Source organism: Meles meles, chromosome 10 (assembly GCF_922984935.1).
Source record: "Meles meles chromosome 10, mMelMel3.1 paternal haplotype, whole genome shotgun sequence".
In the NCBI taxonomy this organism is placed as follows: domain Eukaryota; kingdom Metazoa; phylum Chordata; class Mammalia; order Carnivora; family Mustelidae; genus Meles; species Meles meles.
This window is the reverse complement of record NC_060075.1, coordinates 26,875,275-26,893,096: the sequence shown is the minus strand read 5'-3', so window position 1 is coordinate 26,893,096 and position 17,822 is coordinate 26,875,275. Positions and strand designations below refer to the sequence as shown.

General features: G+C 35.2%; 1 protein-coding gene across 8 annotated transcripts in view; it reads right to left on the bottom strand.

The window, feature by feature from the left end:
- POT1 (protection of telomeres 1) overlaps window positions 1-17,822 on the bottom strand; it is an 82,619-nt gene that overhangs the window by 32,533 nt on the left and 32,264 nt on the right. For all 8 annotated transcript variants that reach the window (XM_046020480.1, XM_046020483.1, XM_046020477.1 and 5 more), the window contains 2 exons: window positions 8,517-8,647; window positions 4,473-4,763 (listed from right to left, as the gene is read on the bottom strand). In XM_046020480.1, coding sequence (XP_045876436.1) covers window positions 4,473-4,763; window positions 8,517-8,647 — 422 coding nt within the window. The remainder of the gene's footprint in view (window positions 1-4,472; window positions 4,764-8,516; window positions 8,648-17,822) is intronic.

The following is a 17,822-nucleotide window of genomic DNA, read 5'->3' as shown; positions in this document are numbered from 1 at the left end:
GAAACAGTCTTACTGAAAAGAAAACACTGATTTTTCTACAAGAGAGGTTGTCTGCCACGGTCAGCTTACAGAGGAAGTATTCAATAATGTTGGTGACTGTGCCAAATTTCAAATAAACAATCGTTGAGTTTGGGTCACTCACTGTTCCCTAGATTATTCAAAGAACCAGAACAAACACTTTGGGAATAGTTACATTTTATGTCCCAAACATTTTTCTCCACTTGGAAACTGTTCCTTCATTTCATGTATACTGTTTTTGTGACTTCAAAATAGCTTTCTAGACGAAGCTATCAGTCTTAGGGGAGGAGCTCAGAGTAGAGTGTTGCTACATTATTTTTATGCTTCAGTTTTAATCACTTACAACCTACTCCTTTTTTTTTTTAATAAATTCTAGAACTTTTGTGATTTTGTATCAATACTTAATCTGTTAGGAATCTGTATATTTTATATATAGATCTGACTCCTTTTTCCAAACAGATAACAATAACCATTCAACAATCTGTCTTCATCAATCTGAAATGACACTTGTTATTTTTATCATGAATATATTATTTGTACAGTGTAGAGTGTTGGGTTTTTTTTTTTTTTTTTACGATTATTTATTTATTTGAGAGAGAGAGAAAGAGAGAGAAGGAACACAAGCAGGGAGAGTGGGAGAGGGAGAAGCAGGCTTCCCACTGAGCAGGGAGCCTGATGTGGGTCTCAATCCCAGGACCCTGGGACCATGACCTGAGCTGAAGGCAAACACCTAACGACTGAGCCACCCAGGTGCCCTCTAAGACTGTTACTAATGTCCCTAATCTTTTCAATTGATCAGTCTTATTATAATCTTAATTATGGTAATTTCATAATATGATTTGATAGCTGATAATGGAGATCTCACTGAGTTTTGTCAAATTTTTCTCGTCTTATTCTTGATCATTTAATTTTATTTTCATTTAATGTTTCTAATAAATTTCAGAATTACAGTCAACTTAGAAAATATGGTTTTAATTAAAACGGCATTTTATTTTAAAACACTTTAAAAAAGAACCAAAAATCTTTTAATAGTCCTACTTTTCTTTTATGCTCTTCCTTTTTTATGTTTTCTTCAAAGAAGTTCAGGGATTTTTTGCCTGAGCTGTCTTGTTTTACAGACATTGTGATGTTGGAAGAACTTCTGTTCAATTATATGTTCTAGTTATTACTAAAATGTAACAAAGCTCTATTTCACTAATGTTTAAACCAGTTATCTCATGAAATAATTTCATTAATCCAAATAGCTTTTCAGTTCATTATTTGGGTTTTTGTAACTTGTGAGTACTGACCTTCTTAATTTCTTTCTTTTAAAAGAGTTATCTCTCTCACTTTTTTTTATCCTAATAAATTCTTGAGATTTCCTGAACAATGTAACAGAGAAAATAGTGGGTATTTTTGTCTTGTTCCTGGCATTACTGACTTCAGAATTTTATCACTAAATATTTTGTTTCATTAATTTATAGGAGAAATTATTTATCAAGTTAAGGAGGCATACTTCTAATTCTATCTTGCTAAACATTTTCACAGATATATTTAATATTCACAAAGATTTTATTTTCCTTAAAATTAAACCATTTCTGAGTTCTAAAAATAAACTGTAGAATACAGTATATTACTGTTTTAATATGTTATTGGTGTAACATGTCTACAAGAATAATTAAAATAAATTAGTTATCATAGTTACTAATACAGGAAACAACAGTGGTATCAAACCCAGGCTGAGAAAGGAAATAATTATGCTACACTCCATGCTTTTCAGACTGCACTTGGAGTAATGTCTGGTTCCTTTTGTGTTTAAAACATAATTTAAAAAGTTATTTCTGATATGTGATTGGAAAATCAATTTTAGAAAAAAAAAAATCACTTAAAATTTGACTTCCCAGAGATAACATAAATAAAATATTGCTACATATTCTTTTTTTTTAATATTTTATTTATTTGACAGAAAGAGATCATAAGTAGGCAGAGAGGCAGGCAGAGAAAGAGGAGGAAGCAGGCTCCCTGCTGAGCAGAGAGCCCGATGTGGGGCTCGATCCCAGGACCCTGAGATCATGACCTGAGCTGAAGGCAGAGGCTTTAACCCGCTGAGCCACCCAGGCGCCCCACATATTCTTTTTAATGTACTTTTACAATGCATATATTTTAGTATATAAATAAAACTGCATTAATTGCCAGATAGAATGTTATGAGTATCTACTTTAATAACTATGTCTATAATGTCATTTTATTGGAAGAGTATTCCATAATATATTACTACTTCACACAATTAATTCTCTATTGTTAGTAATGAGTGTTTCCAATTTTTGTTACTATAAGAAATACAAGAATATTCTTGTAGATGCATTTTTCCACAGTTACAAAATAAACTTAGAAAATTTACAAAAATACATTCACTTCTGAATGCTGTATTTTAAAATAACATCTAAATGAAAGCTGTTTTCACTTATCTGAAAAGGCTGTCTATGAAAATGGTATGCAGGTGTATGTTTTGTTGCTTTAGAGTGAATGTAGATTCAGCCACGTCAGTTAAAAGGTGGCAGATTTTATCTCAGAATTTAAGAATTTTCTAATACAGCAGTCAAAAGATGGAGTATCCTTTGCACAGTAGATTACTTGTCACTGGTAGTATTCAGTGATTAACAAATGCTCATTTGTTAAGGCTGTCACTTTGGCAAAATGTATGACCAGCTGACCTAGGGTTCCTTCTAACTTTGGATGATTTTACTTTGCTTTAATTTAGGTGTCATACTTAACTTTTTTTTTTTAAAAGATTTTATTTATTTATTTATTTGACAGACAGAGATCACAAGCAGGAAGAGAGGCAGGCAGTGAGAGACAGGAGGAAGCAGGCTCCCCGCTGAGCAGAGAGCCCAATGTGGGGCTCGATCCCAGAACCTTGGGATCATGACCTGAGCTGAAGGCAGAGGCCTTAACCCACTGAGCCACCCAGGAGCCCCAACTTAACTTTTTTTTATAGCATGCAATTATTTTTTTTAGAGTATTTCACGTGCATATAAATGTGCCACTTTCAACTTTAAAAACGTCATCTTTTGTTCAGGGATTTCTATCTTCCCCATTCCTTCATAAGGGCAAGGTATACATGATGATAAAGCTAAACGCAGTACTCGTGCTTCTGTATTCTGTTTCTTATCCTACTGTTTCAAAGAGTCAGATAGGAGCAGAACTGAAGCAGTGGTTGTTTAAATATATTCTGCATAGGATGGGTAGATGAGGATTAATATCAGACAACTGACTTTTTCAGAAGCTATTCATGAGTCGGGGAGCCTGGGTGGTTCAGTTGTTAAGTGTCTGCCTTGGGCTCAGGTCATCATCCCAGGGTCCTGCGACCAGGCTCCTGGGACTGCACTCCCTGTATCGGGTTCCCTGCTCAGCTAGAAGCCTGCTTCTCCCTTCTCTCAGTCTCCCTGCTTGTGCTTCCTCTCTCACTGTGTCTGTCAAATAGATAAAGAAAATCTTTTTTTTTTTTTTTTTTTAAAGAAGCTACTCATCAGTAAATTGAGGTAGGTATAAACAAAGATTAGATGGGTCTAACATTACCATTTATTTATTTATTTATTCAAGATTTTGTTTATTTATTTGACAGAGATAGGGAACACAAGCAGGGGGAGTGGGAGAAGGAGAAACAGCTTTCCCGCTGAGCAGGGAGCCTGATGCAGGGCTGGATCCCAGGACTCCAGGATCGTGACCTGAGTCCAAAGACAGACGCTTAATGGACTGAGCCACCCAGGTGCCCCTTACACATAAAAATCATGCTGATTTAAAAACAAAACAGAACAAGAACAAAAATAAACACTTCAAAACTATCTGTGATCTACCCAATGAAACAGGCAGTGAAATGACATGGGAAAAGAACCCAGTATGAATTAGCCAAGAAAGTAAATAGGAAGGCGACCCTGACAGGGAAGCAGAAATACGAGTATGTAGAATTGCAACTAAAATATAACATAGAAAACAACTTTATATTTTATTAATACTAAAATAAGAAATAAATAAAGTATAAACTATATTTAAACTATTGAGAATGCTATTTTTCTCTGGAAGTGGAAGTTCAAGAGTAGAGTTGCATGAATATCTAGGCTCATCAAAAATGGTAAGTTAGGGGCGCCTGGGTGGCTCAGTAGGTTAAAGCCTCTGCCTTCGGCTCAGGTCATGATCCCAGGGTCCTGGGATCGAGCCCTACATCGGGCTCTCTGCTCCGCGGGGAGCCTGCTTCCTCCTCTCTCTCTCTGCCTGCCTCTCTGCCTAGTTGTGATTTCTCTGTCAAATAAATAAAATATTAAAAAAAATAAAAAAATAAAAAAAACGGTAAGTTAAACTTAAAGTTCTTGATATAATACATAGTATGCACATTTATCCCACCAGAATGAAATATAAGCTCTGTTTAGATATGTAGGTGGTGCTAATTTATAATTTCAAGTATTTAAAATACCTACCTTTAGAAGAAATGATGCTCCATCCACTTCTGCTTTGCCCAAGAGCTGACAAGTCAGGTCAAAATACTGCAGTGGTTGAACATCACACAATTTTACTAATGTCGAAGACGGTGAAATATGAGTTGATGCCCAAACACGTAAAGCTTCTACCATTTTGTGGTCCTCGGCGGTGAAGTTAAAATACTTGCTTGAAGTACGAGGTATTATAGGAGCTCCCAAAGTTCCCTCAAATGTCAAAGACGCAAAGCCAGAGCTGGTGATACCCTGAGTCTCCTTTTTATACACTTGGATCTAACAAAGTTGGGCAAAGCAGAAAACAAAACAGCTTACTGACGCAGAACCCCAAAACTCAAGAAATTTGAAAGATTATAAAGTCTTGCCCGGATAGTTAATAGAAGAGATGCTTATTTAATATATTTTACTTAATTAGCACACAAAATTATAAAAGTCGACTGGGCTGTATCAAGATCCACAAGCACCATGTAAACTTAGAACACTATGTAGTATTTATTTCCATTTTTAAAGGTCTAGGTAGTCTACTCCCTGATCCTACCAGGCTTACACTTTTACATTTATTACTTTTCTTACTAACGTATAATTTACAAAAGGAAAAATAAGTAAGTGACAATTATTTAGGACCATTACAAGGAAAACCAGAATGCTTAACTACAAGACTTCAAAGTGAATAAAACGCAGGGAGGCCAAGGTCTGGCTGAGGGCCAAGATAAGCCACAAAGACTGGCTTTCGAATTCTGAGGCCTGGCTGGGAGATGCAGGTGCATTAACCATGGTTATATCTTCTTCATTAATCAATCTTTTTATCCTTATGAAATTCCCTCCCTTTTAATCTCCCTCAATACTCTGTCTGATATCAATATAGTGCTTTCATTTTCCTTATGCTTCTTACTTGCTTGGTACAGCTTTTCTATAGTTTTACTTACAACTTGTTAGTGAAGTCTTCATTTCTTGTAGGAAGTTGGTATTTATTCTTTTTTTATTCAGTCGCGTGTTTAGTCCATTTACATAAAATTATTGATATGATTATATTTAAGTCCATCTTATTTGTTTTCCTTTTGTATCCTTTTTGCCTTTTAAAAACTGTTTTTCTATTGTTCCTTTCCTGTCTAATTTTGAACTTACTAGTATTGTTTACCTCCTCTGAGCTATGAAAGAATCCTTATCTCAAAGTTTATTTGGAATCAATAGAGTTCCACTGTATCAGCCCTCCTTTCCATGTCATATTCCCCACTTGCCCACATCCCGTTTTACACTTTCTATGGAAAGTGTAATAACCTTTGAAGGTATGTACTAACCTTTCAGTGGTTAATTCCACTTAACCACCCTAACCATCCTTTGTGCTATCGTTCATATTCCTCTACTTATTTTATAAACTCCATGTTTACTAATGTTACCATTTTTCTTTTAAACAGCCATTTATCTTTTAATGAAATTATGGGAAGAAAAACTAAATAGTGTCTTTTATCATTTCCTTTGTTTTTAGATATTTCCTAACTATCAAGTTCCTGGCTGGTAGCATTCTTTTTTGTCCTGAACACCATCCTTTAGCATTTAATAGTAGTAAAGATATGCTGGCTATGGATTCTCTCATTTTTGAAAAATATTTTCTCTGGATACAAAATTCCAGGTGAATCAATTTTCTATCACCACTTTAAATTTATCATTGCTTTGCTCCTCAAGTGTCATTAATTCTGATAAGAAATCAAAGATGGCACTTTGGAGAACAGTGTGGAGATTCCTTAAGAAATTAAAAATAGAGCTTCCCTATGATCCTGCAATTGCACTACTGGGTATTTACCCCAAAGATACAGATGTAGTGAAAAGAAGGGCCATCTGTACCCCAATGTTTATAGCAGCAACGGCCACAGTTGCCAAATATTGGAAAGAACAAAGATGCCCTTCAACGGACGAATGGATAAGGAAGATGTGGTCCATATACACGATGGACTATTATGCCTCCATCAGAAAGGATGAATGCCCAACTTTTGTATCAACATGGACGGGACTGGAAGAGATTATGCTGAGTGAAGTAAGTCAAGCAGAGAGAGTCAATTATCATACGGTTTCACTTACTTGGGGAGCATAACAAATAACATGGAGGACATAGGGAGATGGAGAGGAGAAGGGAGTTGAGGAAATTGGAGGGGGAGGTGAACCATGAGAGACTATGGACTCTGAAAAACAACCAGAGGGTTTTGAAGGGGCGGGCGGGGGCTGGGGGAGCCAGGTGGTGGGTATTAAGGAGGGCACGTATTGCATGGAGCACTGGGTGTGGTGCAAAAACAATGAATTCTGTTATGTTGAAAATAAATAAAAAATACATATATATTAAAAAAAAAGAAATCAAAGATGGTTAGTATTACAGTTTCCTATATGGAATGTGTTATATCTCTGCCAGCTCATTTCAAGTTTTTTCAAATCTTTTTCAATGGTTTCACAGTGATTTGTTTAGGCATGCTTTGCTTTGTGGTGCCATGCATGGAGTGCACTGAGTTTCTAAAATCTGTAAGTCAATGTTTTCCATCACATTTAGAAAAATTCTGGTCATTTCTATGTATTCCTATAAATATTTGTTTCCCATTCACACGGTTTTCTTGCGCATCTCAAATGATGTTTCACAATTTGATATCATTGCACAGGTCCCCAGGGTTCTGTCAATCTCTTATTTATCCTTGTTCTTCAGATTAGATAAATTCTATTGATCTATGTTCAAGTAAACATGACACAGCTAATCTACTAAGCCTATCCAGTAAATTTTTCATTAATAATAAAAATATTTATATATTCATTAAAAGATATGTATTAGACTGTTTATAGCAGCATAATATCCTCAAACTGAATGTCCCACAGAATATATAAATTCTGATGCATTCGCACACTTAACAATGAAAATGAAAAAAGTGAAACTATATACAGTAATATGGTTGACTCACACAAGTATAAGTCAGAAATTAAAAAACCAAAACCTACAGTCTATTCTCTTTAAAATAAATAGAACTGAGAGATGTATGTCCTACTGCAGTTAAACAACAGCAAGAGGACGGAAGAGTGCACCGTCTGAAACAATAGTATGTGAGAAATAAGTTATTTTTTGAAGTCGGGATAAATTTGCTACAATGATAATATTTCTACTTCCTTTTTAACTTTACACAAATATTCTCTACTATTCATCTATTCTCAGGGAAAGGCATAAAAAATAAAGAAAGGTAATTCCCACCAAAACTAAGAGAGAACACACCAGATGCCCATAGATGAGCATCACACTGACCATGAGGGACACAGATAAACTAAAGTATTAGAAGAAAAAAGACAACCAAGATAATGAAAGAGCTTTATGGAAACCTATATAACAAGAGGAAAAGATGAAGGGATTGAAATGCTTAAACCCTAAGGGATTTACAATATTAAAGTATTTAATTTTTTTAAAATCACATACTATTTAATAGCTTAACCTTCATATTAAACGTTTCCTTACATTTAACTGATAGCATTTTAAAAGTACCAACATATCTGTTCATGTTTTAACACATTTTTCATAAATGAAGTTCAACTTATTTTGATTTTTCACTTAATGTCTCAGTACTTTTCACTGTACTGGAATACAACAAACAGAAAAATAATACAACCTCTCAATCACTGTATAATTATTTTATAAAAAAGTTAAAAAAAAAAAAAAGGCCCTGTTGGCTCAAGGTGGTTTTTTTTGTTTGTTTTTTGTTTTTTTTTAACCAGCTCTACATGGAAACTTTTAGAGCATCAATCCACATTCAGAAGTGAGAAGACAGGCTGCAACGAGGCTAAATCACAGCATCTAATGCATTTCTTGTGGAAGGAGAGCAGGTAGTTTGTCCAAATGAAGAGGTTTCCGAATATTAATATTTGATGTCTAATATTATTTATATTTGTTCTTGTCTCTTGAAATGCTTACTGCCATGTTCTACCACACCAACTACATAATTAGGGCTAACTAGAAAAATACACAGTTCTCTTCAAACAGATATGAGTTCTGGACAGTATGAACTATACCTTCAACCTATGAAAGCGAACAATATCTCCATTTTTATAAATTATTGGAAGGGCTTCATAATTTCCACTAAAGAGCAGGCAGGTTAACTTTACATTTGTCTGGTCCACAATTGTTACAACTGAGCAATAATCTGGAAAACACAAAAATATTTTACATTTTAGTACTTCAAAGCTTTTGACAAAATAAGAATACAGTTGAATTCAAACCACTAAACAAACTCTTATCCCTCCTTTTAATTAAACCTTCTGAGAAGAGGATCAAAATACAGAGAGTTTCTTGGCTCTCAAAATGCACTGCCAAATTATTCTGCAAGAGTGTTCCACAAAAATTAATTTTAGAAAGTTTAGTAAAACAAAACTATAATTCTTAATTAGTATAAATTATCTGGAGGGGTAGTAACTTTTTTATTACTTCAAAGTTTAGAAATCATGAAGCAGATAAACATGTTCAATTAAAATATAATTTATAAAATAAATGTAATTAAAATTAGGGTGAAAACAAAGACTAGACAATATCTGAAGCAAATGTGATGAAGAGTCAGTACACTGCATAAAGATTCTATGAAAACTGCTCACAAAGCCCAGGACTTCACAGTGACTATGAAATTCAAAGGAACAAACAATTCATAGAAAATTATCACAACAGCTCAAAAAAAATAAGGATTTGCTAGTTTCTTACAGAAGATTACACGTTAGAACAAGAAACATATACACTTCAGCTGGCAAAATAAATTAATAGTTGGGATGTAATGAAAATGAAAATTTCAAATACTGGTGGTAGTAAAAACTCTAACAGATGTTGCCTTTTGATATGCATGTTTCAGAAAGTTGCACACTCAGAAAATGTATTGCCTTCTAGTCCTACCTAGTACCACAGTAATTACAATATCAATATTTGAAGAGCATAAACCCAGAACAGTGAAAAAAGAGAGGAGAAGGGAGTGAAGGAACAGGGGAGAAGATAGCACTATGTTTCAGGAAGATGGGAAAGCAAAGGGTTAGGGATAAAAAGAACAGGGGAGACAATCCAGAAGATAGCATAAAGTGGCTACAGTGAAGATGGGAGTCATTGGGATTAAGGGTGGAAGTGAAAAGCAGAGCCAAAATCAAGGTTAATTAAAAGCTGACACACAAAACAACTGTTTCAGTATCCATGCATCCTGACCTCTACTGCCCAGGAAAATGATTTCAGGTTGGGAGGCAGAATATTTAAATCGACCACGTCCAGGAACACAAGCTGTTTTTCAAGGACATTTCACTGATTAACCAGGAAGTACTAAGGCTTCCGGTGTGTGGGTTACCACCCAGAATAAGTCCCTCTGCATTACCACATTAGGGAGCCTACAGCCAGACAGGCAGCTCTCTTCCCACCCACCCCACGTGACATTATCAATCAACATGCCCTATGAAAATTCTACTTGTCTCAGATTTCCCACTCAAGGAGGAGATGAATAGGAAAAGCAATCTTGAGAAAGCACAAAGCTGGAAGTACCGCAATCTCAGACTTCAAGATGTACTACAAAGCTGCAGTAATCCAAAAAGTATGGAAAAACAAAGTACTTATATACAGAGCAAACAAGATGAGTGTCTGTATCCTAGAATAAACCATATGTACATTTTTAAATATGAAGAGAGTAAACAATTACCAGACAGAACAAAAAAATGGAAGGAAGGACAATGCAGAGTGGAGGGGTGAGAAAGAGATGGAGCAGAAGAGAGCAGGAATGGAGGGACAGGGAAAAAGGAATGAGAGGGGAAAAGGAAGAAGAGAGGGGAGGAGAGAGAGGAGGGGGAGGAAAAGAAATTTGCTTCTTTGAGGAAGGGAAATAATTTAGAGAACATTAAAAAAACTTAAAATCAAAACCTTGGTAAGCTACTTCAAAGAGTAAATAATACTACATTCTCATTTCTTAATACATCAGCAGGAGCCACTGAAACCAAATTTATATTGAGTTTGCTTTTTCAGTAGCTCTATTTGTGAGGAGTATTGTTTCAGGACCATTTTTCTCATAGCAGTCTTACAAAATATCAAAGATCAATTTTATTTATTTTTAACAGAATGACACATTCTTTTTTTGCAAGTATCATATGGCTCTACTGTACCCTTCTATAAATCCAAGATGCATTATAGATTCTTGATCATCTCTATTCCTGTATCTTGTTTTTGTTTCCAAAAAATGACTTGGTGGACGGTAAAAGACACCACAGGAAACTGAGAATAGGTCCACTATCTACAGCATCTTTATAAGGCAACCACTAGCTTTTGCACTGCTTTCCTGCAAATGAGAAAAAGCTTCTCCTTTTTCAAATAGAAATATTGCACAACCCAAAAAAGCTTTCCAGAGGAAGTTTACTGAGCCCAAAAGAGTAGAAATCTTCGCTGCACCCACATATGCATCTACATCTGGCCTTTTCTTAAAAACCATCAGAAAGAGGGACACAAATGCCACTTGCAATGTACACATTGCTTCTCTAAACCCTTCCCTCTCCCCATTCCCCCAGTATCTGTGTCAGGTTCAGAGTTAGGGTGTTTAGGATCTGTGTCAGGTTCAGAGTTGGGATGGGAATGGACTGTAGAGAGACAAAAGCAACCCAGGGGATGCCCAGAGAGCATCACAACAGGTATGTGTGTGCCAAATGGGTAAGGGCATGCTCAGAATTCTGAGTGGGTAAACGGGCTGGCTCCATGTGCTGTGCAGATTTGTGTGGAAGAGCTGCATCAGGACTCGAGTGACAAGCCTAAAATTGCCACACTTGCATGTTTTCATGTAAGTGACTATGTGGATGAAAGTGGCATCTCCTTACATGGAGCGTATTTGTACACCATTTATCTGAGCTATCATACGCTAAGTCCCTGTTCCTTACTCTTTTTCTCTTGGCTTATATTTTTTTTTGAAAGTATCATCCATGACTTTTATCAAGTTTATGATTTCAAATTCTTTAATATGATTTTTGTTAACAAAGAAAGAAGGAAACAAAAATTCAGATTCAAGAAAACAAGTGGCATTCAGAAAAATCTGTCCAGAGGTGCTGGGTTTGTCCAACTCTTGATTTTGGCTCAGTCTGCGATATTGGGGTCCTGAGATTGAGCCCCAGGTCAGGATCCGTGCTTAGCAGGGAGTATGCTTGGGATATTTTCCCTCTCCCTCTGTGCCCACCCCTGCCCCCCCCCCCCCCACAGATGCAGGCTCTCTCTGAAATAAATAAAATGTTAAAAAAAAATCTGTCCAATAACTTGCTCTCAATAACAAAACAAGTAACAATCTACATGAAATATTAAATAGCTTTCCGGTTCTTTCCATTGGCATGATTCATGAGTAAAAACCAAGCTACCCATTTTAACAAATACTAACAAGGCAAACTGCTAAATGTTTTATTTTACTGCTTCAAGGAAGTGAAGTGTCTTACCAAATAAATAATCCATCAAAAAAGGCTACATAAACTAATAAAAATATTTTTTTTCCAATGCCTCATTTTAACTTATTCGCAAATGTAGGAAAAATAACTTGTGAAATTACAAAGAACTTACAACTTTATGTTTTAACAATGAAGTTACAAAACAATACAAAGTACAATACAAAGTACAAAGACAATAGTCCATCTTGATAGTTAATACCAGCAGGAAAGTTAGGAAGAGTAGAAAGAGCTTCCATAAATCAGTATTCTTAACTTACCTACCTAAATAGTATATTTGGGTGCTAATGTAATATAAAAATAAATATAAATTACTTAAAATACATTTTAGGATATTAAAATATGTATTTAAACTTGATAAAGACTTGACTTTAATGCTTTAGTAAGACTTCATATGTAAACTGCTGACAAAGTATTTAACTTTTAACTTCATGTAACCTGATTAAATCTGGAAAAGATAACAAATGATAAATTAAGTCCTATATTCTGCAATCTTGAGTAATTCACCTAATTTCATCAGCATGATTAAGTGCAAATTGCCTTGGAGTTTTATAAGGGAAAGCTGGTAATTCATCCAATCAAAGAAGCATGCATGCACGTACAAATTATACAATCCACAAGAAAATTCCTCCATGAAAGTTGTTTTACCTCCTTTTTATCTACTGTAGCACTGTGTATAAACCAATCAGTATTTCAGTAAGTTTCCATTTACATAAAAGTTTATTACTGAAACACCCAAGTAAAAGTTATGAAAGCAAATCACTGAATCAAGACAATATTATATACTACAATCTTATAATTTTACAAGGAAATTTTATATAGTAGCACTTGCTTTATTTTTTATTTTTTAAGATTTTATTTATTTGAGAGAGAGAAGAGAATGAGAGTCAGCATGAGAGGGGGAAGGTCAGAGGGAGAAGCAGATTCCCCACTGAGCAGGGAGCTCCATGTGGGACTCAGATCCCGGGACTCCAGGATCATGACCTGAGCTGAAGGCAGTCGCTCAACCAGCTGAGCCACCCAGGCACCGAGCCCTGGCTTTATTATGTTGGTGTGAAATTACATAAATATCCTCTCATGTTTTGATTATACTGAAAAAGGTAATGGAAGGAAGGAAAGAGAAGCATAAACATTGTGCTGGAAATATACATACCAACATTGAAAATAGAGCTACCCTATGACCCAGCAATTGCACTACTGGGTATTTACTCTAAAGATACAAACGTAGTGATCCGAAGGGGCATGTGTACCTGAATGTTTATAGCAGCAATGTCTACAATAGCCAAACTATGGAAAGAACCTAGATGTCCATCAACAGATGAATGGATAAAGAAGATGTGTTATATACCTACAATGGAATACTATGCAGCCATCAAAAGACATGAAATCTTGCCATTTGCAACAATGTGGATGAAACTAGAGAGAGTATTATGCTTAGTGAAATAAGTCAATCAGAGAAAGACAACTATCATATGATCTCCCTGATGTGAGGAAGTGGAGATGCAACGTGGGGGGCTTGGGGGGTAGGAAAAGAATAAATGAAACAAGATGGGATTGGGAGGGAGACAAATCATAAGAGACTCTTAATCTCGCAGAACAAACTGAGGGTTGCTGCGGGGGTGGGGGGTCGGGAAAGAGTGGTGGGGTTATGGACACTGGGTGGGGGGGTGTGTGCTGTGGTGAGTGCTGTGAAGTATGTAAACCTGGCGATTCACAGACCTGTACCCCTGGGACTAAAAATACATTATATGTTTATAAAAAAATTTTTAAAAATTAAAAAAAAAAAGATCTCTCCCTTTGCTCCTTGACACACTTGAGCTCACATTTTCTCTCTCTCCAAAATAAATAAATACATAAATTTAAAACAAAAACAAAAAACAAAACCCACAGAATAGGTATGTAGGCTGATATTTCATAAGTTCATAAATGTTATTCTGGAATAATGTTCTGGAGTTTTACACTTTACTCCATGTACTAAGCAATCACAATAGATGGTATTCCTAGGTATAAGGATTTATGGTAATACTTAGCAGTGGTCTCTATCCTCACAGAGTTTGTATTGAAAATAAGAAAAACAATTAGAATAATTTTTTAAATAATTATAAAAGTATATTGATACTCAGCAAAATGAATACATGCTACAACATGAATGAACCTCAAAATCATTATGTCAAGTGAAAGAAGCCAGACGCAAAGACCACATGCTGAATGAGTGCATCTATATGAAGTGTCCAGAAGGGGACAGAGACAGAAAGCAAATTAGCATGGATATTGCAAATGCAAGCAACATATTCCTCCAAGTCTTAAAAAAATACTAAAATGATAACTGAAGAACTAAAAAACTGAGTTTAACAATAAGACTGTATTATTATATCTCCAAAAAGTTTATGTGGAGGTTGCAGCAAATACTCTAATGATTAAAAATTGGACAACTTCTGAATAGTCCTCTCAGTTAAGGAGAACTATCACAGGGTCACATATTGTGAGAAGAAAATCATCTTAGGCTCTCTGTTAAGTGTTGCTTCACAGATCTTTATGTACAGGTATGTATATTGTATGTGGCTTACACATCACATTATTTAATAAATGATTTTAAAATAAGTGAGCTGCCACCAAAAAGATCATTTTGCACTACATACAAAACAAAATTCTAGGAAATATATGCAATATCTGTTTTTAACAATATAAAAGAATTTTAAGAAAATAAAGACTACGATTTTTCAGATCTTATAATGGATGGAAAAGCCTCTCTAAAAAAAATTACAACTCCAAATGTAGGTTAAACATTTGTATTTCAAAGACCATCAGTACTCTAACTAAAATGCTGGGAAAAATATCTTAACAGTTATGACAAAAAAAGAGACTAATATCATTAACACATAAGAAGTTTCCAGAAATTGCTGAAAAAAAGACAACCAAACTGAAAAAGAGTATACACTTTGATTTTCTCAATCATGATTTGTAAAGTGGAGGGAAAGCAGTAAACTGAAATAGAAGAACTTAAAAATGCAGATGGAAAGCAAAGCAATTTGTAACTTGAAAGTAATTTTTGTGAACTAAATATTACTAGAATCCATTTTACCTAAGAAGTAATGTAGCAAAGCATTCCACTGATAGCTGCTTAAAACATTTTATCTGTAATAATTCTGAGTACATCATCTTTCAAAGGCCAACTGCCAACTCTATTATAATTCTATCACATAAATAAGGTTACTGGTTACATATTTAATAAAAATGAGTTCTACCATATATAGAAAACCATAAATACAAAATATACTTTTAAATTATGGTCTAGAATATAAACAAAGTGTACAGCACAAAGTATCCTAAGTCCTTAATAATGATCCCTGAAAAAGACTGCCACAAGAGCATGAAATCATGCATCAGTATCCTGCAGACATTCCATTGCTTAAAATTATACCTTAGTCAACTTCTTCAGCAGTTAGCTTTTGAAACTGAAAGTCCACATTTTCATTATAAAAGTCTGAGAACTGCTGTTGCAATTCCAAGATCTGGAGTGTTGGCCTCTTCTTCCTCATCTATCAACATCCAATTTATCCTCAAAAGTTCAGCTCAAATTCAGTATCTCTTAGAAGGCTTTCCCCTGTTAGCATTAATCTTTCCATTCTCACTCCCAAAGCACTCTGCTTGCTTCTTTAGTTATAGCATACAACTATGCCTTAGCCAGTTGATTAAATTTAGGTCTTCCTCATCTTCCTCATGATAAACTCTCTGAGAGTTTTTCACTTTATCACTATGGACAACAACTAAGTCTAGTACAATGCTATAAAGGCTGGCAAAGAAATTGTTTAATTAAATGAATAAAAGCATGCAACTTAAGTTACAAGAAAGAATGAGGAAACAATAGTACTGATTTTTATGATCCACTAAAGCAATTCAAATTATAAACTAACGAAACATAAGGGTGATTTTCTAAATTAGCAGGCTAATAATTTCTTAGAGGAAGAGGTCATAAAAGACAGACTCAGTCCTATGATATGAACTGAAAGCCAGATGGAGATCTCAAGCTTCATCACAGTCATTCCTGAATATAAGCAAGCAAGCAATACAAAAGTTCAGAGACAGGGGAAAAAAGATCTTTCTCCACCTTCATTTTCCAAGTGGAAACCAACTTCTTACTGTCATGGACAAAAAAGCAGGAAACAGTAATGGAGAGAGGCTTAGCTCACCCCTCCAAGGCCTTAAAGAGGTAAGTAATGACTAACCATGCCCCTTAGATGCCTTCCATTCCTGAAAGACAGCCAAGCACTTGTGAAGAGTGTTATCTCGCTCAACTAGACATAATTTTTTAGCTCTTGGGAAATGGAAAACTCCATGCCTGCCCAATCCACAACCTCTAGCCTTTAGAATAGGTAAGTAAATTCACTGTTCAACTTTTAATAAAGAGTCTATCTTACATAGCCAACAGTAAGTGCAGAAATAAAAGTTGAGTCTTAAAAACTGAGGAAAGACTAAAAACAAAGTGAAATCATGAACAATTATAATCACTGTATTGTAATTACTATCTGTCTTAAACATTCCTTGAGGGTAGAAACAGTGATTTAGATATCTTTGCATTTCCCAAGTCTAGTGTAATACCTGGCATATAAAAAGTACTTAATAAATGTTTGTTGAATAAACGAGGAAATGAGTGAATGAAAAAAAAACTATAATTTATTTTAAAAACCATGCATTAAACAAAAAATATTTTGTGGTTTTGATATTGGCTGAATATTCAAGTAACATATGAACATACCATAGATTAGTAGTTTGCAATCTGGGGTTCAGAGGAGGGGGGCATGAACTTTTGATATGGTATGTTTAAGTCTTTAGGCATGCATGTGCATTTTTGTGGGGCAAGCTCTACAGCTGTTATCACATTTTTATAAGGGTAAAGGACTCCTAAAGGGTTAAAAATTCCAAAGATATACACAATCCCGGACTTCAAGCTGTATTACAAAGCTGTAATCATCAAGACCATATGGTACTGGCACAAAAACAGACACACAAATCAATGGAACAGAAAGAGAACACAGAAATGGACCCGCAACTCTATGGTCAACTAATCTTTGACAAAGAAGGAAATAATATCTAATGGAAAAAAGACAGTTTCTTCAACAAATGGTGTTGGGAAAACTGGGATAGCCACATGCACAAGAATGAAACTGGATCACCTTCTTACGTCATACACCAAAATACATTCAAAATGGATGAAAGACCTAAATACGAAATAGGAATCCATAAAAATCCTAGAGGAGAACACAGGCAGCAACCTCTTTGATCTCAGCCACAGCAGCTTTTTATTAGACATGTCTCTGAAAGCAAGGGAAACAAAAGCAAAACAAAAACAAAAACAAAAAAACTCAAGTACTGGGATACTTCATCAAGATAAAACCTTCTGCACAGCAAAGTAAACAATCAATAAAACTAAAAGGCAACCTATGAGATGGGAAAGGTATTTGGAAATGCTGTATCAGATAAAGGGCTAGTATCCAAAATCTATAAAGAACTTATCAAATTCCACATCAAAAAAACAAAAAATCCAGTCAAAAAATGGGCAGAAGACATGAACAGACATTTCTGCAAAGAAGACACACAGATGGCTAACAGACATATGAAAAACTGCTCAACATCACTCTTTATCAGGGAAACAGAAATCAAAACCACGATGAGATACCACCTCACACCAGTCAGAATGGCTAAAATTAACAAGTCAGGAAACAACAGATGCTGGCAAGGATGCGGAGAAAAAGGAACCCTTTTACACTGTCGGTGGGAATGCAAACTGGTGCAGCCACTCTGGAAAACAGTATGGAAATTCCTCAAAAAGCTGAAAATAGAGCTACCCTATAACCTAAGAATTGCACTACTAGATATTTATCCAAAAGATAC